We start from the raw sequence: 20,552 nt of genomic DNA on the forward strand, positions 1-20,552 counted from the left end.
TAGTCTTTTGGGTCTTCCTGTTCCTCGAATTGTTTGTCTTCTCTCCATCTAGTCTACTCTCCTTACTACAGAATCTACAAGTTTTCTCTCTACATGCCCAAACCATCTAAGTCTATTTTCCACCATTTTCTATACTATAGACACTATCCCGACACTCTTTCTCTAATAATTTTATTTCTAATTTTGTTCTGTCGAGTCTTACCACACATCCACCGCAACATTTTCATCTCTAATATACTTACTTTATTCTCGTGTTGATTCTTAACCGCCCAACATTTTGTCCCGTACAAAATCACAAGTCTTACCGCAGTCCGATAAAATTTTCCCTTCAACTTAAACGGTACCTTTGGATCACATAAAACACCCGATGTTTTTCTCCTTAACAAATATTTCTTATTGATTAAGATACATGACTCTACTTTTCCTTAACTAGATTAAGGTAAGATAGATGATAGCTAATGAATGCATAATGTATTTAGATATTTCAGGAATGAAGAATAAGAGATATATCTTGATATCCCTTTAATATGGTATGAGTCATGACATGAAATAACAACAAACTAGACAAGGATGTGTACACCCACAGAAAAGTTAGAGAAGCATGGTCCCTTTCAACCCCCACATACTACTTATTACTACTAATTAACAAAACTTTGATAATTATTTTAATATTTTCATTAACCGTTAAATTAATTAAAAGCATGTAACCATTTGACTTTTATAACCTTTCTTCACTTATTCAGAATTTCTGTCATCATCATCTTATAAACTCTAAAGAAAATATCAAATATTCTTCTTTCCTCTTTCTTGTGATTCTGATTTGCAGCATAGAAAAGATGAGAGAGATAATAAGTATTCATATTGGACAAGCTGGAATTCAAGTGGGAAATTCATGTTGGGAGCTTTATTGTCTTGAACATGGAATTCAACCTGATGGCTTGATGCCTAGGTACACACTTTTTATTTTATATGATCAATGTTTTTTTTTAACTTGTTTACATGAATTTTCTAATGGATTGTGTTAGTTTATTATTATGTAATTGGTTTGACTTTTTTTTCTTCTGTTGTAAGAAAGCTCAAAAGATACAAAATTAGCTCTTAAGTTAATAATCCAATTTGAGATAACAGTTTCTATGAACTCTTTTTCATTATTGACTTGAAATTTTGATCAGATTAACAGAATTAAGGGAATCCTATGTTACTTTTTCTTGATATTTGGATACACTTGTTAACTAATATATGGTTGATTAGGCACAACTAATGCTGATTTCTCTATCTACTTGCATTGAAGTGATACCTCACCTGGCGTAGCGCGCGATGCTTTCAACACGTTTTTCAGCGAGACAGGATCGGGCAAGCATGTGCCGAGGGCCTTATTTGTTGATCTTGAACCTACTGTTATTGATGAAGTAAGAACTGGTCTTTACAGACAACTCTTTCACCCTGAGCAATTACTTTCTGGTAAGGAAGATGCTGCTAATAATTTTGCAAGGGGGCATTACACTGGTAAGCCAATTTCCAATGCAGTTCAAATTAGCTATTTTGTTCACTTTTTAGCTTTATTTGTGTATCTGTTATGTAGTTGGAAGAGAAATCGTTGAACTATGCCTCGAGCGTATCAGAAAATTAGCAGACAATTGCACAGGATTACAAGGATTCTTTGTTTTCAATGCTGTTGGTGGAGGTACTGGCTCGGGTTTGGGATCACTACTTTTGGAAAGGTTGTCTGTAGATTATGGCAAAAAGTCTAAACTTGGCTTTACCATCTATCCTTCTCCTCAGGTACTGCTTCATATTTGCGTGAATGCGCGCGTGCGTGCACACAAAGTGTGTTAGTTAATCATTCTATGATAATTATGCAGGTATCTACTGCAGTTGTTGAACCTTATAACAGTGTTCTTTCCACTCATTCTCTTCTTGAGCATACCGATGTGGTTGTACTTTTAGACAATGAAGCAATATACGATATATGCAAAAAATCGTTAGATATAGAAAGGCCTACTTATACTAACTTGAACCGTTTGATTTCTCAAATTATCTCTTCGTTGACCACTTCCTTGAGATTTGACGGTGCAATCAATGTTGACGTTACCGAGTTTCAGACTAACTTGGTTCCTTATCCTCGTATCCATTTCATGCTTTCGTCTTACGCGCCTGTAATATCTGCTGCGAAGGCCTACCATGAGCAGATATCGGTTCCTGAGATTACCAACGCAGTTTTTGAACCGTCGAGTATGATGGCTAAGTGTGATCCTAGACACGGAAAGTACATGGCGTGCTGCCTCATGTATCGTGGAGACGTTGTGCCTAAAGATGTTAATGCAGCTGTTTCAAATATCAAAACAAAGAGAACAGTTCAGTTTGTTGATTGGTAATTACGCTTCCTTGGAATGTCACATTATGAGTCATAATTTAGATTATGTTCCTTGCTAATGATTGAGTGATTTTTCATGACTAATTTTAGGTGTCCAACTGGTTTCAAGTGTGGTATAAACTACCAGCCTCCGACAGTGGTACCGGGAGGTGATCTTGCGAAGGTGATGCGTGCTGTTTGTATGATAAGCAACAACACAGCTGTGGCCGAGGTTTTTGCTCGGATCGATCATAAATTTGATCTCATGTATGCAAAGAGGGCCTTTGTACATTGGTATGTAGGTGAAGGAATGGAAGAGGGTGAATTTTCAGAAGCTAGAGAAGATCTTGCTGCTCTTGAAAAAGATTATGAAGAAGTTGGAGCAGAAGGTGAAGTTGGTGATGATGATGATGTTGATGACTACTGAAAGATTTCATCAATCATTCATCAACTGTCTACACCTCCCTTCTTGTTTCTGTCTCTTGTATTGTATCTCTAGCTATGTATTAAGTATTGTCATTGTTCAAGAATCTTTCTGTTGTGTGCTAGCTCTGTACTTTTGAATGTTACATGTTAAAAAATGTTGATACAACTTTTCTTATCAGTTTTGGACACCGACACTAACACAGACGCATATTTTTCAGAGGTGTCGGTGCTACAGAGATTGGCAGTGTTATTTTCTTCCAAGGAAGAGTAGGTAGACTTAGGATGAAGTTTGGTGATAAACTATTATAAGGTCTATCTTTGAATCATTCAATATATAGAAATCACAGCTCATGTGTTTCAACAATACCATAGATGGTGGTGCTAGCTGTCCACCTAATTATATATGATACCAACTTTGTATACATAAGCAAAATTGGATGATGCAAGCTTTTAACCTAAACACACTCTTAGAACTTGTCAACTATGAATAGCATCAAAAGCCTTTTGTTTTAGAGTGCTCTATGTTATAGTTAAGTCTCAATGTAGTCTTCAAGAGCCATGTGGGAGAGAAAGGAGAGGATAAGCATGAAGAAAAAAAGAATATTTAAGAGTGAGTTTCTAGGTCCACAAGACATGTGACATGAAAGTGATGCCATTGAAGTACTATAAGCAAAATGTTACCATATCTTTGGATGTAAAAAGTAATTTAATCTCAGATTCTCAGTCCTATCACTTAATCTTGATCTAAGTTAAGGATTTTTGAGTTAATCAATTATGTTATGTAGCTATATATTTGATTGAGATATCGTGGCTTATGCAGATAACCAAAAGGCAGAGAATTATGCAGAAACATTGGACCGAAATCTTATAAGATATGATAGTCTTGGTAGATTAATTAATTATAAAGAAAGCATAGTACTTGTCTCTTTCATGAAAGAAATTCTAGAGTAATTCTATTGTACTTATCCATGATTCGCATAGGTGTAACCGCAATCAAGACTTGTATGTCTCCACAACCGCAACACAATCATGAATGCGGTTGCATCAAACACGTTTAACTGTGATTCTCTATAATATCAAAGATTGTAACGTAACTGCAATTAGGACCCGGGTTTCACACTAGTTTGTAAAGAAAACACAATTACACCTCTATGTTATTGTAATAGTTCAATCCGTCGTACATTCAACATACTTCCCTCGAGTTTTCGACAACAGTAAGAAGGAAAAAATAGGGCTGCAACATCATTAATTTAGACCTTATAAAATTTCAACAGAACAATGGGCACAAAGGTGGAAGATCCCATAAGGTTTCATTAGAGTCATGAACAGCTTCCATGTACTCATGCACTCCATTAATAGCATAAAGTGAAGCTGATATCTGTCTTTCAACTTTCATTCTTTCAAATTCCGAAAGCTCCAGGCTAGACGCATCGATCATTCCATCGTTGCTCTTCGTAATATCCAATAATTGAGCAAAAGGAAAATGGTCAAAAACAGGTCCAAATCCCCATGGAAAATTGGATTGTGAACCTGACTCAAAAATCTCCTTGCAATTGCTCAAATCCGGTTTATAACCATCCTCGAAAAGTTCTTTATTCTGAGTAGCCTCGCTCGAAAGAGAATTCTCCTTGTTATCACCATTGCTTGTAACTGTATTTGTATCAGTATTACTACTAGTAAGAGTGTTGATGTTACTTGGAGCAGAAGCAACAGCATTATCCTCCTGTTTTTTCTCGCCTTTTCTGTTGTTAAGAAGATTTCTTATCCTAGAAGCAAGAGGAGAGTCCAATGAAACATGAGTGATGAAGTTGGTTCGAGTATTCGAACCTCGAAGAAGGCACGCAGCTTCATCGTAAGCTCGAGCTGCTTCCTCAGCTGTCTCAAATGTTCCAAGCCACATTCTTATCTTCTGAGTTGTGTCTTTGATCTCAGCAACCCACCTACCTGATGGCCTTTGTCTCACACCAACAAACTTGTTTGTGTTATTGCTGTTTCTGTTTCTTCCTTTGAACTTTCCTCCTTTGTTCACTGAAATTCCTGCTTTCTGATTCTGATTCTGATTATGATTCTGAAACTGCTGCATGTTTGGTTGCTGAAAATGAATCTCCATCACAAAGTTTTTTCTAGAATTAGTATTTTTTGAGTGGAAAATAAATATGAAGAAAATGCTTTAGATATTACTTAATTTTTTTTATGCTATAGTTTGCAAGCTATGAGATTCTATTTATATGTGTATGAAAAAGTTGGTAAGCTTTTGATTAAGCAAGTTGGATTAATATATTGCATATACACATTGTCTTGGGATTTGGAAGCTGTTTGATAAATTTTTGTAAAGAATATTTTAAAGAATTTGGTATGATAATGACTATATACCTTTGAAATTTAATTGGGGATGCCTTTAATTTTTCAACTGAATGACCACTCCTATAGCTGTCGTTTGGAAGCAGACAAGCTTGCAATTTGGATGTATGTGCCAAAAACAAAATCACCTAAACATTCTAACATATACTGTCCCTAACTCCTTAAATGGCTTAGAATTATTTTCTTATATGGTTTTTTGAGTTTTCTCATGAGAAGAGTATAATCCATAAATAAGTTGAATTTTTTAAATATATTAAAGATTACAGAAAAATAAAAAAAGACATACAGACAATAAATTGCGTTGCTATTATTTTTAGATGGCAAAATCAATTCTTTTAAAATTTACATCTATTGACATAGGAGATGCAATGTTGCTTTTGAACTTTACGTAAAAGATTAACTTTCTTTCCTACTAAAAAAATCAAAAATATCAAATGCAAATAGTATAAAAGTATGTTGATTTTCAGAACACCTTTTCTTATGTTTGATCAATTTACATTAAGCGGATTTGAAGATTGTCTGTCTCACAGTAAAATTTTCAATTTTCAGTCATACCAGTGGAGAAATCCTATTTAAATTCACACATGCATGTTTTCCTCCTATTAACCGTATACCATAACATATGTTGGCTTAAGTGTCGATTTCCTCTTGAGTGAATGATTCAAGAAATTCATATACGCCTCTTTCTTCACGTATACTCTGATACGTCGAAATATGTTCAATAAAACATCTATAATAAAATTATATCGCTATTTGAAATTCGAAAAATCCTTACGATAAATCAAACGGATATATTATTAAATCATTTTTCTTTGGAATAATTATTGAAGGATCGTAGCAACCCTACATCTAGAAAAAGCCAAAAAAATTACACATTTGATTGAATATCCAAGTCAGCAAATAATCTTAAGGCCACGCTAAGGAATATGGAATCAGCAAATAAGATAGATAAACCAGAAAAGACATTAGGGTTAGATAGAGTTTAGGGTACCTAGTCCTTGTCCCCTTTCTTCCCCTCTTTTTGGTAAGTCAAACAGTTGAAAAGATTATGGTGAAGCATGAATGGCTGCCACTTGGAGGCTCCATAAACATAATAGAGATTAAAGCCATGCTTGCCACTAAGCTGAAAATAGTCACTTGCCACCTCAACTATATAATAATTTGTTAATCTAAAATACTTACCTTATTTGAAGTTGACAAATTATTTTGAAAGAAAATATTGCATGCCACTAAAGTTCACAATGGATCTCACGTTAGACAAGAATGAAGATATGGGGAAAAAGACACAAGTTTATTATATCAACTTAAATTAGCAATCCAACAGAGTAATGTTATCTTTTAAAATCTTTTCGAACAATATAGTAAATCGTTAATCATGCAAATTGTACAATAATTGCATGTGTTACATTTTAATATTACATCCTTGCAATATTTAATTTATATCATGTGAGGTGTTGCTATTTATAAATACTTTTTTTAAAGGGTAGGTAATCCAAATTGATTTTCAATACAATTCGATCTTTTAAATATTATTGTGAAATCAATCATACTAAAAAATTTAATGTATGAGGATAAAGAAAAATAGAAAACAAAATAAATAGTCATTAGTAATAATAATTCTTTGTGTACAAGACAACAATTTAATTTAATAAAAAATGATAAAAGACAATAAATTATTTATTCGAATCGGTCAAACAATCAACTCTAGAATATAGAGTACTTCATAAATGATACATATAAATTTAAATATTAATATTTTAATTTAACATACATAAAAAAGTGACAAAATATACTAATGATAATTTAATAATAGTAACACTGGGAACTATTATTGTGAGATACTGGATCGAACTCTAGTATGATCGAATGGTAGCTTCTTGGTTCGACAGGATTAAACATAAAGTCGAAGGTTGTTCACATGCTTGTGTCGAAGATGCTAGGGTTGTTAGCATGTTAAATTAGGTTTTAGTGTTTAAACCCTAATTTGTTAAGTTAGCTTGTTTATTAAGTTGGCTTGTGTAATGGGCCTTGTGGAAAAAGCCCATTAGTTAGTATGTTAGGTTTTATTATAAATAGCATACTAGTCTCTCATCATTGTACACATCAAATCCTAATTAAGAGTGAGAGAGGTTATTGGTTATTCTTGTAAATTTGTAATCTTGTTTCCTAAGAGAAAGTAAAAGAATAGCAGTTATAACCAATTCTTGTGTTCTTCTTATCTTCCCTAATTTCCTATTATATTTTGTTCTTGACATCGTTTTTCACAACAAATTGGTGCGGTGAGCGTGGAGAAGATGCCTTCAACAAAGTATGAGATTGAAAAGTTCATCGGAGTGAATGATTTCGGTCTGTGGCGCTTGAAGATGAAAGCCCTACTGGTTCAGAAGGATTGCTTGGAAGCGTTGAAGGGAGAGGCAGCCATGAATGTAGATTTGACGGCAGCGGAGAAGACGAATATGATCGAGAAAGCACACACCGCAATTTTGTTAAGCCTTGGTGATAAGGTTCTCAGACAGGTATTAAAGGAGACGACGGCTTCAGGGTTATGGGTGAAACTTGAAAGTTTGTATATGACCAAATCGCTGGTAAATCGACTCTACCTGAAGCAAGCTTTGTATTCATTCAAGATGATTGAAGACAAAGTGTTAGCTAAGCACTTGGATATGTTCAACAAGCTGATTCTTGGTCTTGAAAATATTGATGTGAAGATCGATGATGAAGATCAAGCGTTGTTACTATTGTGTTTTTTGCCTCGATCACATGCTCACTTCAAAGAAACTCTCTTGTATGGAAGGGATTCCCTGACGTTTAAAGAAGTTCAATCAGCCTTGTATTCTAAGCACTTGAACGAACGAAAGGAGCAAAAACCTTCAACTGTTGGTGAAGGTTTGGCCGTTAAAGAAAAATTCTTGTGAAAGGATGGTAAGTTCGACAAGAAGAAGGGCAAAAGTCAGTCGAAGTCTTATAGTGGCGAAGCATCTGGTATTCGATGCTATCATTGTAAGAAGGAGGGTCACACAAGAAAGGTGTGTCCTGAACGCCTGAAAGATCATGGAGGTAAGGATAATGGTAATGCAGCCATTGTTCAAGATAATTTCGAATCATCTGATGTCCTTGTGGTTTCGAGCAGTGACTCTAGGAAGGAGTGGATTATGGATTCAGGTTGCACTTGACACATGACTCCAAACAAAGACTTGTTCGAGGAATTATGTGATCTAGATGGTGGATCAGTATTGCTGGGAAACAACAAGGCTTGCAAAATTGCAGGTGTTGGATCTGTGAGATTCAAGCTCCATGATGAGTCAATAAGGTTGTTGACTGAAGTCAGGTATGTTCCTGATTTGAAGAGAAATCTACTTTCTCTTGGTGAATTCGACAAGAAAGGATATGTTTTCCAATGAGAGAAAAGTATCTTATGAGTCATGAAGGGGTCGAAGGAAGTCTTGAGAGGCGTGAAGAAACAAGGCTTGTATACCCTTGAGGCTGAAGTTGTAAGTGGTTCGACAAATGTTGCATCCACGAAACCGTTGTCGAAGACAGAAATCTGGCACATGAGATTGGGTCATGTCAGTGAAAGGGGTATGGTCGAATTACGGAAACAAAATCTGCTTGGTGGAGACAAAGTCGAGAAGTTGAAATTTTGTGAATCCTGTGTACTTGGAAAATCTTGCAGAGTGAAGTTCAACAAAGGCAAACAAAGAACACATGGATCCCTTGATTACATCCATGCTGATCTTTGGGGGCCTGCAAGGTGTCCATCATATTTAGGAGTAAGGTATTTTCTATCCATAATTGATGATTATTCCAGGAAGTTATGGGTATTCATCCAGAAAAATAAGGATGAAACTTTTGAGAATTTCAAAAATTGGAAGACTCTGGTTGAAAATCAGACTGGCAAGAAGGTCAAGAGGTTGAGAACCGATAATGGCTTTGAATTTTGCAATGAGGCATCCGACAGTTTTTTGTGCTGCCTCTGGTATTGCAAGGCACATAACTACTGCAGGTACTCCACAACAAAATGGTTTGGCTGAAAGGTTTAATCGAACTATTTTGGAGAGAGTCAAGTGCATGTTGACTAGTGCGGGGTTAAAGAAGGTGTTCTGGGTTGAGGCTGTTTCGACAGAAACATATCTGATAAACAGATGTCCTTCGACAACCTTAGATATGAAGACACTTGAAGAAGTTTGGTCGGGACATCCACCAGATCTCGACAAACTGAGAGTATTTGGCTGCATAACCTATGCTCACATTAGGCAAGACAAGGTCGAACCTAGAGCTCTGAAATGCATGTTCATGGGATACCCTGAAGGAGTCAAAGCTTATAGGCTATGGTGCCTAGAGCCAGGTCACAAGAGGTGTATCACCAGTCGAGATGTAGTTTTCAATGAAGCTGAGATGGCTTTCGAGAAAACTGATGATGATGATGGTCGAAGTGCATAAGAGATGGAACAGGTAGAGATTCCTGTTGAGGTGGAGCAAGTTGATGTTGAATTGCATATCCCTGATGAAGTCGAAGAAGAAGCAGAAGATGCTGAGGAAGTTGAGGAAACTGTCGATGACTACCTATTATCGAGAGATAGGTCAAGAAGAGTCATCAAGCCACCTCAGAGACTTGGGTATGCAGATCTTATAGCTTAGGCATTAATCTCTGTCGGTGAGGTGCTTGATGATGAACCTAGAGATTATAAGGAAGTTATGAGGAGTCGAAATAAGACTGAATGGCTGAAGGCCATGGATGATGAGATGAAATCTCTTCATGATAATCACACCTGGGAACTGATCAAGAAACCTGCTGGAGCCAGGTTAGTCAGATGTAAATGAATTTTCAAAGTTAAGGAATTGAAGGAGTGACGTCGAAAAGATACAAGGGAAGGTTGGTCGCAAGGGGTTTCACTCAGAAAGAAGGTGTCGACTTCAATTATGTGTTTTCTCCTGTTGTGAAGCATAGGTCCATTCGAATGTTGCTTGTCATGGTGGCACAGTTCGACCTTGAACTAGAACAAATGGATATGAAGACTGCGTTCTTGTATGGTGATTTAGATGAAACGATCCTGATGAGGCAACCTGAAGGGTATGTCGAAAAGGGAAAGGAAGATTATGTGTGCAAGCTAAAGAGATCTTTATATGGGCTGAAACAATCTCCTCGATAGTGGAATAGGAGATTCGACAAGTTCATGGCACGCATAAGTTTCATTAAAAGTCAGTTCGACCACTGTGTTTACTTCAGATTTCGACCTGGTAATTCATTTGTTATTATGTTGCTTTATGTGGATGATATTCTCATAGCAAGCAAAAATGTTGAAGATGTAATGAGGGTGAAGGCTAAACTCAATAAGGAGTTCGATATGAAGGATCTGGGAGCCACTTCCAGGATTCTTGGAATTGACATTCGAAGAGATAGAAAGAAGTCGAAGTTATGCTTATCTCAAGAGGCATATCTACGAAAGATTCTCGAAAGGTTTGGTATGTCGAATTCGAAGCTAGTTGTGACTCCGACAAACCCTCAATTCAAGTTGAGTATTGATCAGTGTCCCAATACTGATGTTGAAAGAGCCTATATGAATAGTATCCCATATGCTAATATAGTTGGTTCTTTGATGTATGTTATGGTTTGTACTAGATCCGATATAGCATATGCAGTAAGTCTTGTAAGCAGGTACATGGCGAATCCTGGAAAGGCTCACTGGCAAGCATTGAAGTGGATTTTAATGTACATAAATGGGTCTCTGAACATAGTCCTAATTTATGGTGGAGCCTTGGGTGAAGATAGTAAAGCAGCAATCGAAGGATATGTCGACTCTGATTATGCAGGTTGTATGAGTTCTAGAAAATCTATTTCTGGATATGTTTTCACTATGTTTGACATAGTAATTAGTTGGAAAGCAACACTTCAGAAGGGTGTTGCTCTATCAACCACTGAAGTGAAGTATATTGCCCTAACTGAAGCTGTAAAAGAAGCATTGTGGCTTGAAGGTTTTGCGAAGGAGCTAAAACTTCAAGGTCGAGGTATCACTGTTAAATGTGATAGTCAAAGTGCAATACACCTATCGAAGAATTCAGCCTATCATGAGCGAACTAAGCACATTGATGTGATATTGCATTTCGTCAGAGGAGTAATCGAGCGTGGAGAAGTCCAAGTGCTGAAGGTTTCGACTGAGGACAGTGCTGCTGATATGATCACAAAGACATTGCCGAGTTGCAAGCTTTTCCACTGTATGCAGTTGATAAAGCTGCATGAAGAAAGCTAGTTTGTTCCCTTGATGTTGTAGAGTTAGGTCCAAGATGGAGATTTGTGAGATATTGGATCGAACTCTAGTATGGTTGAATGGTAGTTTTTTGGTTCGACAGGATTAAGCATGAATTCGAAGGTTGTTCACATGCTTGTGTCGAAGATGCTAGGGTTGTTAGCATGTTAAATTAGGTTTTAGTGTTTAAACCCTAATTTGTTAAGTTAGCTTGTTTATTAAGTTGGCTTGTATAATGGACCTTGTGGAAAAAGCCCATTAGTGAGTTAGTATGTTAGGTTTTATTATAAATAGCATACTAATCTCTCATCATTGTACACAGCAAATCCTAATTTAGGGTGAGAGAGGTTATTGGTTATTCTTGTAAACTTGTAATCTTGTTTTCTAAGAGAAAGTAAAAGAATAGCAGTTATAACCAAATCTTGTGTTCTTCTTATCTTCTCTAATTCCCTATTATATTTTGTTCTTGACATCGTTTTTCACAACAATTGTATAGTAGTTTATTTTTATGTTATATATATTATATGGCAGCTTATTGGTATGTATTGCAGAGATCTATTATTTATGCAGCTTTCAACTCAATTATATTTGGCAGTGGAAAAAATAACAACTATGGGAGTGGGAAAAAATAGTAACATTTGAAGAATACCAATACTGCAAGTTGTTTCATAATGAATGAACTATGGTAAGAGAAAAAATTAGTTGAAGACTCACAAGTTTAGGTTTTTATCACATTAAAATCTTACAAGATACACAATTAATTCATCTAGCCTAGTGGGAAAGTAGTGCCCCTATAAGATATTGCACCCTAGTTTTAATATAGGTGTGCAAAAATTTTGAATTTCTGAAATTTTGCATAGTTTACGTTGGGTTCTTTGATTTTGTTTCCACTTCAATCTCTTAATTGTTATATTTTAGACATTGGTTCCTTGGTTTTTTTATTTTATTTCATTATGGTCCCTTTTATATGTTAACCAATAAGTGAAATAATCAAAGTGTTTAACATGTGTAACTTAAGGGAATAAAGTGTATAATATTTGTAATTTAAGATGTTAAAATGGTATGGGAAAAACTAAAGAGACTAAATTATATATTATAATTTAAGATGTTAAATTGGTATGTAAAAACTAAAGAGACTAAAGTATCATTTGTATCTTAAAAAGAAAAAAAAAATGGAACAAACAACATAACAAATCAAAATAACAACTAAAACCACTTAAAGGATTAAAATTAAAATTAAAATTTTTAATTTTAAAAAATTATATCTTAACTGAGACACCTTGTGTAATTTCTAAATTCAAACTTTGTGGAATATTTTTTTCACAACAACTATTAATAAAAGTTAGGGTTAAATGGCTTTCACCCCCTGCAATAGTAGCGAGATTCGGTTTACCCCTCTTTTAAAAAAAATTGGATTATCCCCCTATAATATTAAAATTGTAAGTCTTTTGCCCCCTAAGAGGGAAAATTACCCCCTGTAAAATATATTTTTTTTATTTTTCCCCCTAGTTTTTACACGTTTAGGGGGGTGCCCAAATATTACAGGGGATAATCCAATTTTTTTTTTAAAAGGGGGGTAAATCAAACTCGCTACTATTGCAGGGGGGTGAAAGCCATTTAACCCTAAAAGTTATTTTGGAAATAATAAGATGTAAAAAATAACTTTAGCACTCCACACATCTTAATCAGGTCAATATAATTTGCACAAGACCAGTGGTGTAACATAGTATGGGCTCCCAACAAAATCAAAAAAAGGTTCACTTGAGAATTACATCTCTATATGCCTTTGTCCTCAAATACAAAAGAAAATCATTTTTTTCTCATCACTCAGACATGACAATTGTTTTTCAATATAATTCGAATCATGCAACTTTTTCTAGTTTTTCTGAAGTTCCTGGAGCAATTGATTCGAATAAATTATTGCACATGATTCGAATCACGAGACCTATGATTCAAATCACACATTACACTTGATTCGAATCAACTGCAAATGGGTCAAAAAAATCTGAATCTCTTTTATTCCATTCATTTGCTCACTTGACTCATTACATGCATTTACCTTGATTCAAGCTAACCAACCTTTTTCAGTCTTTTGTGTGCTTAATCTCAATCACATATATAAGCTCTTTCCTACCTTTTTCATGCAAGAATTCATATTCATTTTTGGGAATTTATGTGAAAAATCAACCACCTCTTTTGAAACTCTTGCATAAAAAATATTTCATCTTTAACCTCATTCCAACTCTCATATCCTAATCATGAGTGAATGTTAATTAATTGACTCTGTCTTGAAACGAACCGTTCTTGGAGACTTGTTCAAAGATTTCCAGTTTCTTGCAAGCCTGAGGTTGTTGTCATTGGATCTGACAAATTCTAGTGAAAATAAGGTCTTTTCTCCAAAATAGCCTTAGTAGTGAATGTGTGGAAGATTACGAATAAGACATAGCTATTTTTACATCTTCAGATAATTCACCGCTCAAGGAATCGGTAGGATCAAGGGGTTGACTACTACACACGAAGGGAATTATATTGGTGATATTGGAATATTGGAAACGTTAATCGAGTCAAGATTGCACTTAAGAGTTTAGCAGTTGGCCATATGCATATCAACATCCATATCTATTAATTGTATATACTCTCAAGATATTTGTCAAAATAAAGAAACAACTATTAAAGCAGACATAGACTGACTCGAGGACGAAAGAGTTGAACCACTATATATCCCGATGTCATCTCTCTAACTCTTACTCTTGAATTTGAATTTTGTAGAACATACATGCTTAGGTTTATGCTTTTGGTGATAACGATTAAATTGATAAGCTTATATTTTGTTGGAATTGAAAACCTATTAAGACCTTTAGTGGTGATTAAAATTTGAGAAACATCCTGCTTTTAGAGTTCACCTTATTGATTAATTGTGTAAACATATCTCGTGACTTATTCAATTGACTCAACCACATACGTAGTGTTTCTTCGTCTAGACGTTACAATATTTTTCAATTGATTTGAGTTGTTACTAAATAATTGTCAATTGAGTATAATTTCACATTTTCGCTCTATCAACTTTCGCGCTCAAACTTTGAAAATCTTTTGGTTATTCTTATTTGAAGGATTGGTTGATTTTATTTTTTAAAGTCTATTCACTCATCCTCTAGACTGTTTTCTATTGTCATATTCACACCTAACACATGCGATATTAATAACCGCCAAAAAGTCTGCCTCAAAAGAGGTAAAAGGAATCAGAACCCCCAACTCGTGGATAATGGGTAGGTAAAAATAAAAAAATATGGAGCAAATAACTCGCCAACGGGGGTCATATTTGCTCTCTCCATTTCTAAACATGGTTCCAGGATCACGTCCTTTTCGCGCCCTATATTAGAAAAATCCAATACTCTGACGAAACCTACTGATCATGTTAGAGTATAAATATAGGGATGCAATATCTCAAACATGAATATACTTGATTTTCTTCCTAGCTATTAGCTTCCGATGAAAAGAAGGAGAAAAAGGATAAATAACAGTGTTTATGCCCTAGGAGAAAGAACGAATCTCACAACCTTTTTCTTCTTTAAAGCTTTTGTAGGCTTATATATTTTTGCTGAGGGAGAAAAAATGGAGAGTCCGAAAGAAAAGGGAAAAAGATTTCTCTGGGAAGCATATTAGTTTATTTTATATAAGTCCAATAACATAAGAAATGTATCCACTCAATGGACATACTACTGCAAAGAGTGGAAAAGTTCCTACACATTGAGGACACGCATTGAAAAAAGGGTTAGATTGGTTTTCCCAAGGAAAACCATCACGAGTTGCATTAAATACAATCCACACTCCTTTTTCACTAAACATTCAATCTTTCATAAATGACTGACATTTTTGAACTCCCTAAGGTCAATCAAGTGAAGTTTGACATCTCCTAGGAGACATTTGGAAAGAAGGTGATAACTAACCCCCAACTGAGAGATTCGCCTCCCATGAAAGGAGCAACCTTCAGTTGAGGGGCTCACCCCAAACTGAGGGACTCACCTCCATTAAAGGAGTCGCCTTCAGCTGAGGGACTCGTCCCAAGCTGAGGGACTCGCCTCCCATTAATAAAGTAGCCTTCCACCGCATGAGCAAACCCTAACCACCAAAAATTACAAAGATCTCCCGTTATCCCATACCTGAGTAGGGATACCACACACTCCTGTATTTTTTGACATGTACATTATGTATGATTAAAAACTTTTCTTGCTAAATACTATAAATCAACATAGCATAATGACTAATCTTAAGACCTGTTAATTGTCATAGCAAATGAAACAATAGTTAAAAATCATCTTTTTACCAACTTCAATGACCCTAATGATTATGAAAGAAACGTTAACATCCTTAGCATATAAATGATGTTCTCAGTATATTTTTTTAAAATTATTTTTTTCTAAAACTATTTTATCCTTAATGACATAATTAACAAGTCTAGTTAATCTCAACATAATACTGTTGCATAATACTTTAGACTAATTCAAATTCTAAAACAATATAATAATTATGCCAATTTTTAATTTGATCGAATGATTTCACAACTCAAGAAATTTTTCCAACTATTAAAAAATTCAAGGATTGAATGTTTAAAACAAAAATATGAAAATAGAGAAAAATTCAAGAGGGTTTTGTAAAAAAAAAACTGAAACGGCGTCGTTTTGAACATTAGTCATAGAAAACAATTCTGAACTCTAAAACCCTTGTCTCCGTTTTCCTCCTCCTCCATCGCAGCCACGCCCCTCTCTGCGAAGCTGATATAATATAACCGCTTTTTCTTCTTCACTCTGAACCCTAATCAGCCTTATCTTTTCTTCGTTCTTAACAAAACATTTGAATTTGGGTTTTGAAATGGGTTCGTCTTCCAAGAAATCAAAATTAATGCAAAAGAGTGACACTGATTCGGATGAATACGACGATTTTATGTCCGTGGAAGAGGTAAATCCTCATTCATTGTTGTAAAGTTTATTTTTTTGTCTGGGTTTCGTGGTTTCATTGTGAATTTTGATTATGGGTGATTTTTTGATGATTTAGGTTAGTAATGATAGTGAGTTGGAGGAGGAGGAGGATGACGTAGAAGAAGAAGAAGACGACGACGTAGCAGACGAGGAAGAAGAAGATGAAGAAGAAGAAGAAGATGAGGGAACAGATGAGGAAGAAGAAGAAGGGACAGTAAAGAAAAGTGAATGGAACCATGATGAGATGGAAGAACTTGAGAAAGAATATAGGGATATTCATAACCAGGAGGAGCAGGAGCTGTAAGATTATATACTAATTCATACTTTTATTTTCAATTGCTTGATAGTAGCTCTGAAACACTGATAATAACACGGGCTTCGGGCCATCTTATGTTGACACGTAGAAACCGTGATAATTTAGAAAAAATGGAAGAGATTGAATGTAATTCGTATTGGCGCCACCGAACACTAGAAACTGTTGTTATCTGAAGTGTTGATCAATGTTATCAAATAGCGCCACCATGGCTGCTATGACGGATATACATAGCGGTTTATGGGCTCGCCGCTATTGTAAATATCGACCGAGAATCCGCTATAGCGGCCGGTATGGCGGGATTTTGGCTCTCTGCCCTGGACCGCTAGCCGCCATCTACTACACTGGCGTTGATGCTTCATAGTTAGCTATAGTGTAACTTTGTAGTTGCATTTGAAAACACAAGGTAAGACTACCTACAATCTATGTAGTATCTACACTTAAGTTAAGATTAAAGGAAAGTCTGACATGACACGTCTCGGTGTTTGACACTGATATATGGTTACAGTCATTCACTTCCATTTTATTTAATTATTCTTGGGATCTACGTGTCACTATCAGTGTCGTGTCTGGTGTCGATACATGTCTATGTCACTGGTTTATAGGCTACAATTGGCCCATAATGAGTCCAACCTTTCCTTGGACCCTGATATGGTCGGAGAGGGAGCTTTCTAGTCTGTGATTTTCTTTATTACTAGATTCAAAGTTTCAGAGTTATGCAACGTGTTAATGTAAGAAATACGGCCTTCCATCAACCAGATGGCTCATGAGTCATCTTACTAATTGTTGTTACAGTTGTTTCTAAGGAGGAATTGAGTTACAGTGAGCTTTTTGTACTATTTCCATTGTTTAATCTATATGAGATTTTGTGAATTCTGAAATGAGACTGAGAATATTATCTTTTTCTAACCTCAGAAACATTTTGAAGAACTTGAAGCATCATAAGGATGAAGATCTTCTGAAAGGACAAGCTGTGAAAAGTCAAAAGGTGTGCTTTCTGTTTCATTATGGAGTAGACCTTTTTGTTTGGAGATTTGTTGTCACTTATTTATTCTTCTCTTTCCTCATTTTCTTTGTATTATTTAGTGGTTTCCATTTTGAGTTTATAATTATATAATCAAAATTTGTTTTGACTGAAGGCCCTCTGGTACAAAATTCTCGAGCTTAGGTTCTTACTTCAGAAACCATTCTCAAGTTCTAACAGGCTACCTGAGGTATTTTCCTACCCCATTTTGGTGATTTAACGTGATTTGCTATTTTATTGTTATAGCCAAATATGGTCATTTGTCTGCAGGAATCAGTAAAATCTTCATTCTGTGAATCAGATGAGACAGTTAGAGTTGCATATGCAGACTTGATAACTTCGTCCAAGGAGACTTTGGATTCTATATTGGAACTGCAAGAGGTGTGTGCTGTGTTAAAACTTGAATGGAAAAATTTGTTATATTGACATTAATATGTTCAATCTTCTCTACTTTTATCAGTCAATGTTTCCCAATATATGTAAAATATTCATTAATCGCAACATTTTTTCTTGTTCCAGGCTCTGATTGCAAAGAACCCGTCAGTAACCCAAGTTATTAATGGTGATTTCTTCATGTTCTTTTCCCATTCTCGTTTATTCTAGATTTTTCTTTCTTGTTATTCTAGCTGAAAAGGGTTGCAAAATGAACTCAAATTTCAATGTCTTAAATGCTGCTTGAGGTGAGGATTCATCTAATAGTTGTTTGGTGAGCAGAGGACTCGCAATGTACTTTTTATGTAGGCCTAATGATTCATGTTATAGTTGTTTGAGGGAGTTCAGAACTGACCAAGTGTTCTTTATGTAGACCTGTAGTTAATTGTAGCTCAAACTATGATAAATCCTATGTCTATTTTTCCTTTCGTTTTTTTGACCTTGTTGGAAACATTGATTTGTGCTGGAGTTGACTAAGTTCTAATGTGTGGCTCTTAACTTCCAAAATAACCATATTTTTCGTTTCTTTTAATAAAGGTTCAGAAAGGTCATCAAAAGACTTAAAAGCTTCTAATGATTTGGATGATAATCTTGATCAAGAGTGGTCACAAATTTCTCAGATGCACAACAGGTATTTTCATAGCGTTCTAAGTGCACAAATTTTTGTGCTAGGCATTCATTTTCTATCTTAAGCGTGTGCTGTTCTTTTTGCATGTATGCTCGGCTAATGCTCTTCATGATTGTATCTTGCAGTATAGCATCTTTCAGAGACAAGTCTATCAACAAATGGCAGAGGATGACTCAAGTGACAACCGGTGCTGCTGCAATTAAAGGCAAACATGCTTTTAATCAGGTGAGGTTCTGTGACTGGAATGTGAATTCGACTATACGACACCAATTATTATTTTACTCCTAATTTGTTGTCCATGTTGCAGGATATCAGCAATCAAGTTGCTGGCTATATGAGAGATCCTAGTAGAATGGTCAAGCAGATGCAACTTAGAAGATCTGCTGTTAACGTATTCGGATCCGTAAGTCGTTTTTTTCTTTAATTGTCTCTAAACAGTAAGAAACTGAATTATTTATCTGTCATTGACACTTACTAGCATATGTATGTCTCCAGGTTTCAAAAATTAGCGATAGCTCTGATGAAGCGGTAAGACATGCTGACGGGGATCCTGAGCTGCTGGACGATTCTGAATTTTATCAGCAACTATTGAAAGAATTTTTCGAGACAGTTGATCCTACATCATCCGGTAACAATTTTATTTTGCCCGATTAATTTTAGTATCATCTGTTACTTTATCTAGTTTTTCCTCATTACCATTTTCTCATTTTCGCCTATTTTCATTTGAGCAGAGAAAGCATTTTATGCTTTGAAAAGGATGCAAACAAAAAAGAGAAAAATCGTTGATCGTCGCGCCTCAAAAAGTCGCAAGATAAGGTACAAAATCATCAAAACTAAATTCCTTTTTACACCCTTGTTCTTGTAACTTTCATTTAAGAACTGATTAAGCTTTTGAATGACTTGTTATTGAAGGTATAATGTTCATGAAAAGATAGTAAACTTTATGGCTCCTCAACCTGCGAATATTCCTCCCATGGCTCCAATGCTGTTTGAGAATCTGTTTGGATTGAAGACTCAAAGATCATCTGCTGCAGCCTCTTAATCATGGTTTTGCTCTATTACTTAGTATGTGTTGTACTAATTAGTTTCCAACATGATATTGATTATTGAGGCATTTACTCCTTAGGAGCCAAATTTTCCTGTAAATCTATTTGGAAATAGACTTGAAATTTACAATTTCTTTACCTTAAGATTAGGAAAAAAGGTTTACTAATGCATTTAGAACACCTTGGAGGATCTTTCTTAATATCGTTCAATGCTGATATATCTCCATGCTTTTGAGTTTTAGAGGCATAGAGTAATTCAAAGTTTGGTTGAGAAGTTAAATATGCTTAATGTTTGTCTCAGTTAGAGATCGAATTTAGATGCTATTCAAACAATTTGATGTTAGTTAAACGGCGTTAATCATTTGTCTTACTACTTGATTAAAATTTATAGTTTAATAGCATAATCATTTGTCTTATTACTTGATTAAAATTTATAGTTTAATAGCATGTAATGGAGAGGGAGGCAACGGATTGAACTCTAGTTCTCATGAGTGTCTCTGAAATATACAGAGACAAGGCTACTAAAAAAATACAATTCACTTTAAGGCCACTAAATGGCTAATGTCTTTTTTTTGGTCCAATATGTTGTCATAGTGGTTCATTTTGTTTCATATGTTTTCAGCAATTAAAGTGTTAAAAGTGAGCTTTTGTGGTTTATGAATGTCTTTTACTAGTGTGGCACTCCATTTTCTATGATTCTATATTAGTGTAACTATTACTTATATAGGTATCTTACGATACATAAATA

General features: G+C 35.2%; 3 protein-coding genes across 4 annotated transcripts; 2 read left to right on the forward strand and 1 right to left on the reverse strand.

The window, feature by feature from the left end:
• Positions 1-694: 694 nt before the first annotated feature.
• Positions 695-2,957, forward strand: LOC131609933 (tubulin alpha-5 chain-like). 2 transcript variants are annotated; one of them, XM_058881765.1, is made up of 6 exons: positions 695-949; positions 1,292-1,506; positions 1,583-1,782; positions 1,863-2,371; positions 2,465-2,585; positions 2,671-2,957. In XM_058881765.1, exons 1-6 carry the CDS (start codon positions 837-839, stop codon positions 2,914-2,916), a joined length of 1,404 nt encoding a protein of 467 aa, XP_058737748.1. In that variant the 5' UTR covers positions 695-836; the 3' UTR covers positions 2,917-2,957. The 2 variants fall into 2 exon arrangements, with proteins under 2 accessions (XP_058737748.1, XP_058737747.1); XM_058881764.1 differs by having other exon boundaries at positions 704-949; positions 2,465-2,957.
• Positions 2,958-3,640: 683 nt separating this feature from the next.
• Positions 3,641-4,961, reverse strand: LOC131609934 (ethylene-responsive transcription factor ERN1). Its single transcript, XM_058881766.1, has one exon. It carries the CDS (start codon positions 4,887-4,889, stop codon positions 4,047-4,049), a length of 843 nt encoding a protein of 280 aa, XP_058737749.1. The 5' UTR covers positions 4,890-4,961; the 3' UTR covers positions 3,641-4,046.
• An 11,088-nt stretch (positions 4,962-16,049) lies between these two features.
• LOC131609935 (uncharacterized) lies at positions 16,050-20,045 on the forward strand. Its single transcript, XM_058881767.1, has 12 exons — positions 16,050-16,341; positions 16,438-16,661; positions 17,590-17,662; positions 17,814-17,888; positions 17,969-18,079; positions 18,218-18,260; positions 18,668-18,761; positions 18,884-18,983; positions 19,066-19,161; positions 19,254-19,386; positions 19,490-19,574; positions 19,671-20,045. The coding sequence occupies exons 1-12, from the start codon at positions 16,255-16,257 to the stop codon at positions 19,798-19,800; spliced, it is 1,251 nt and encodes a 416-aa protein (XP_058737750.1). The 5' UTR covers positions 16,050-16,254; the 3' UTR covers positions 19,801-20,045.
• Positions 20,046-20,552: the final 507 nt, after the last annotated feature.

The sequence above is a fragment of the Vicia villosa genome, linkage group LG6, assembly GCF_029867415.1.
Source record: "Vicia villosa cultivar HV-30 ecotype Madison, WI linkage group LG6, Vvil1.0, whole genome shotgun sequence".
Classification (NCBI taxonomy): Eukaryota; Viridiplantae; Streptophyta; class Magnoliopsida; order Fabales; family Fabaceae; genus Vicia; species Vicia villosa.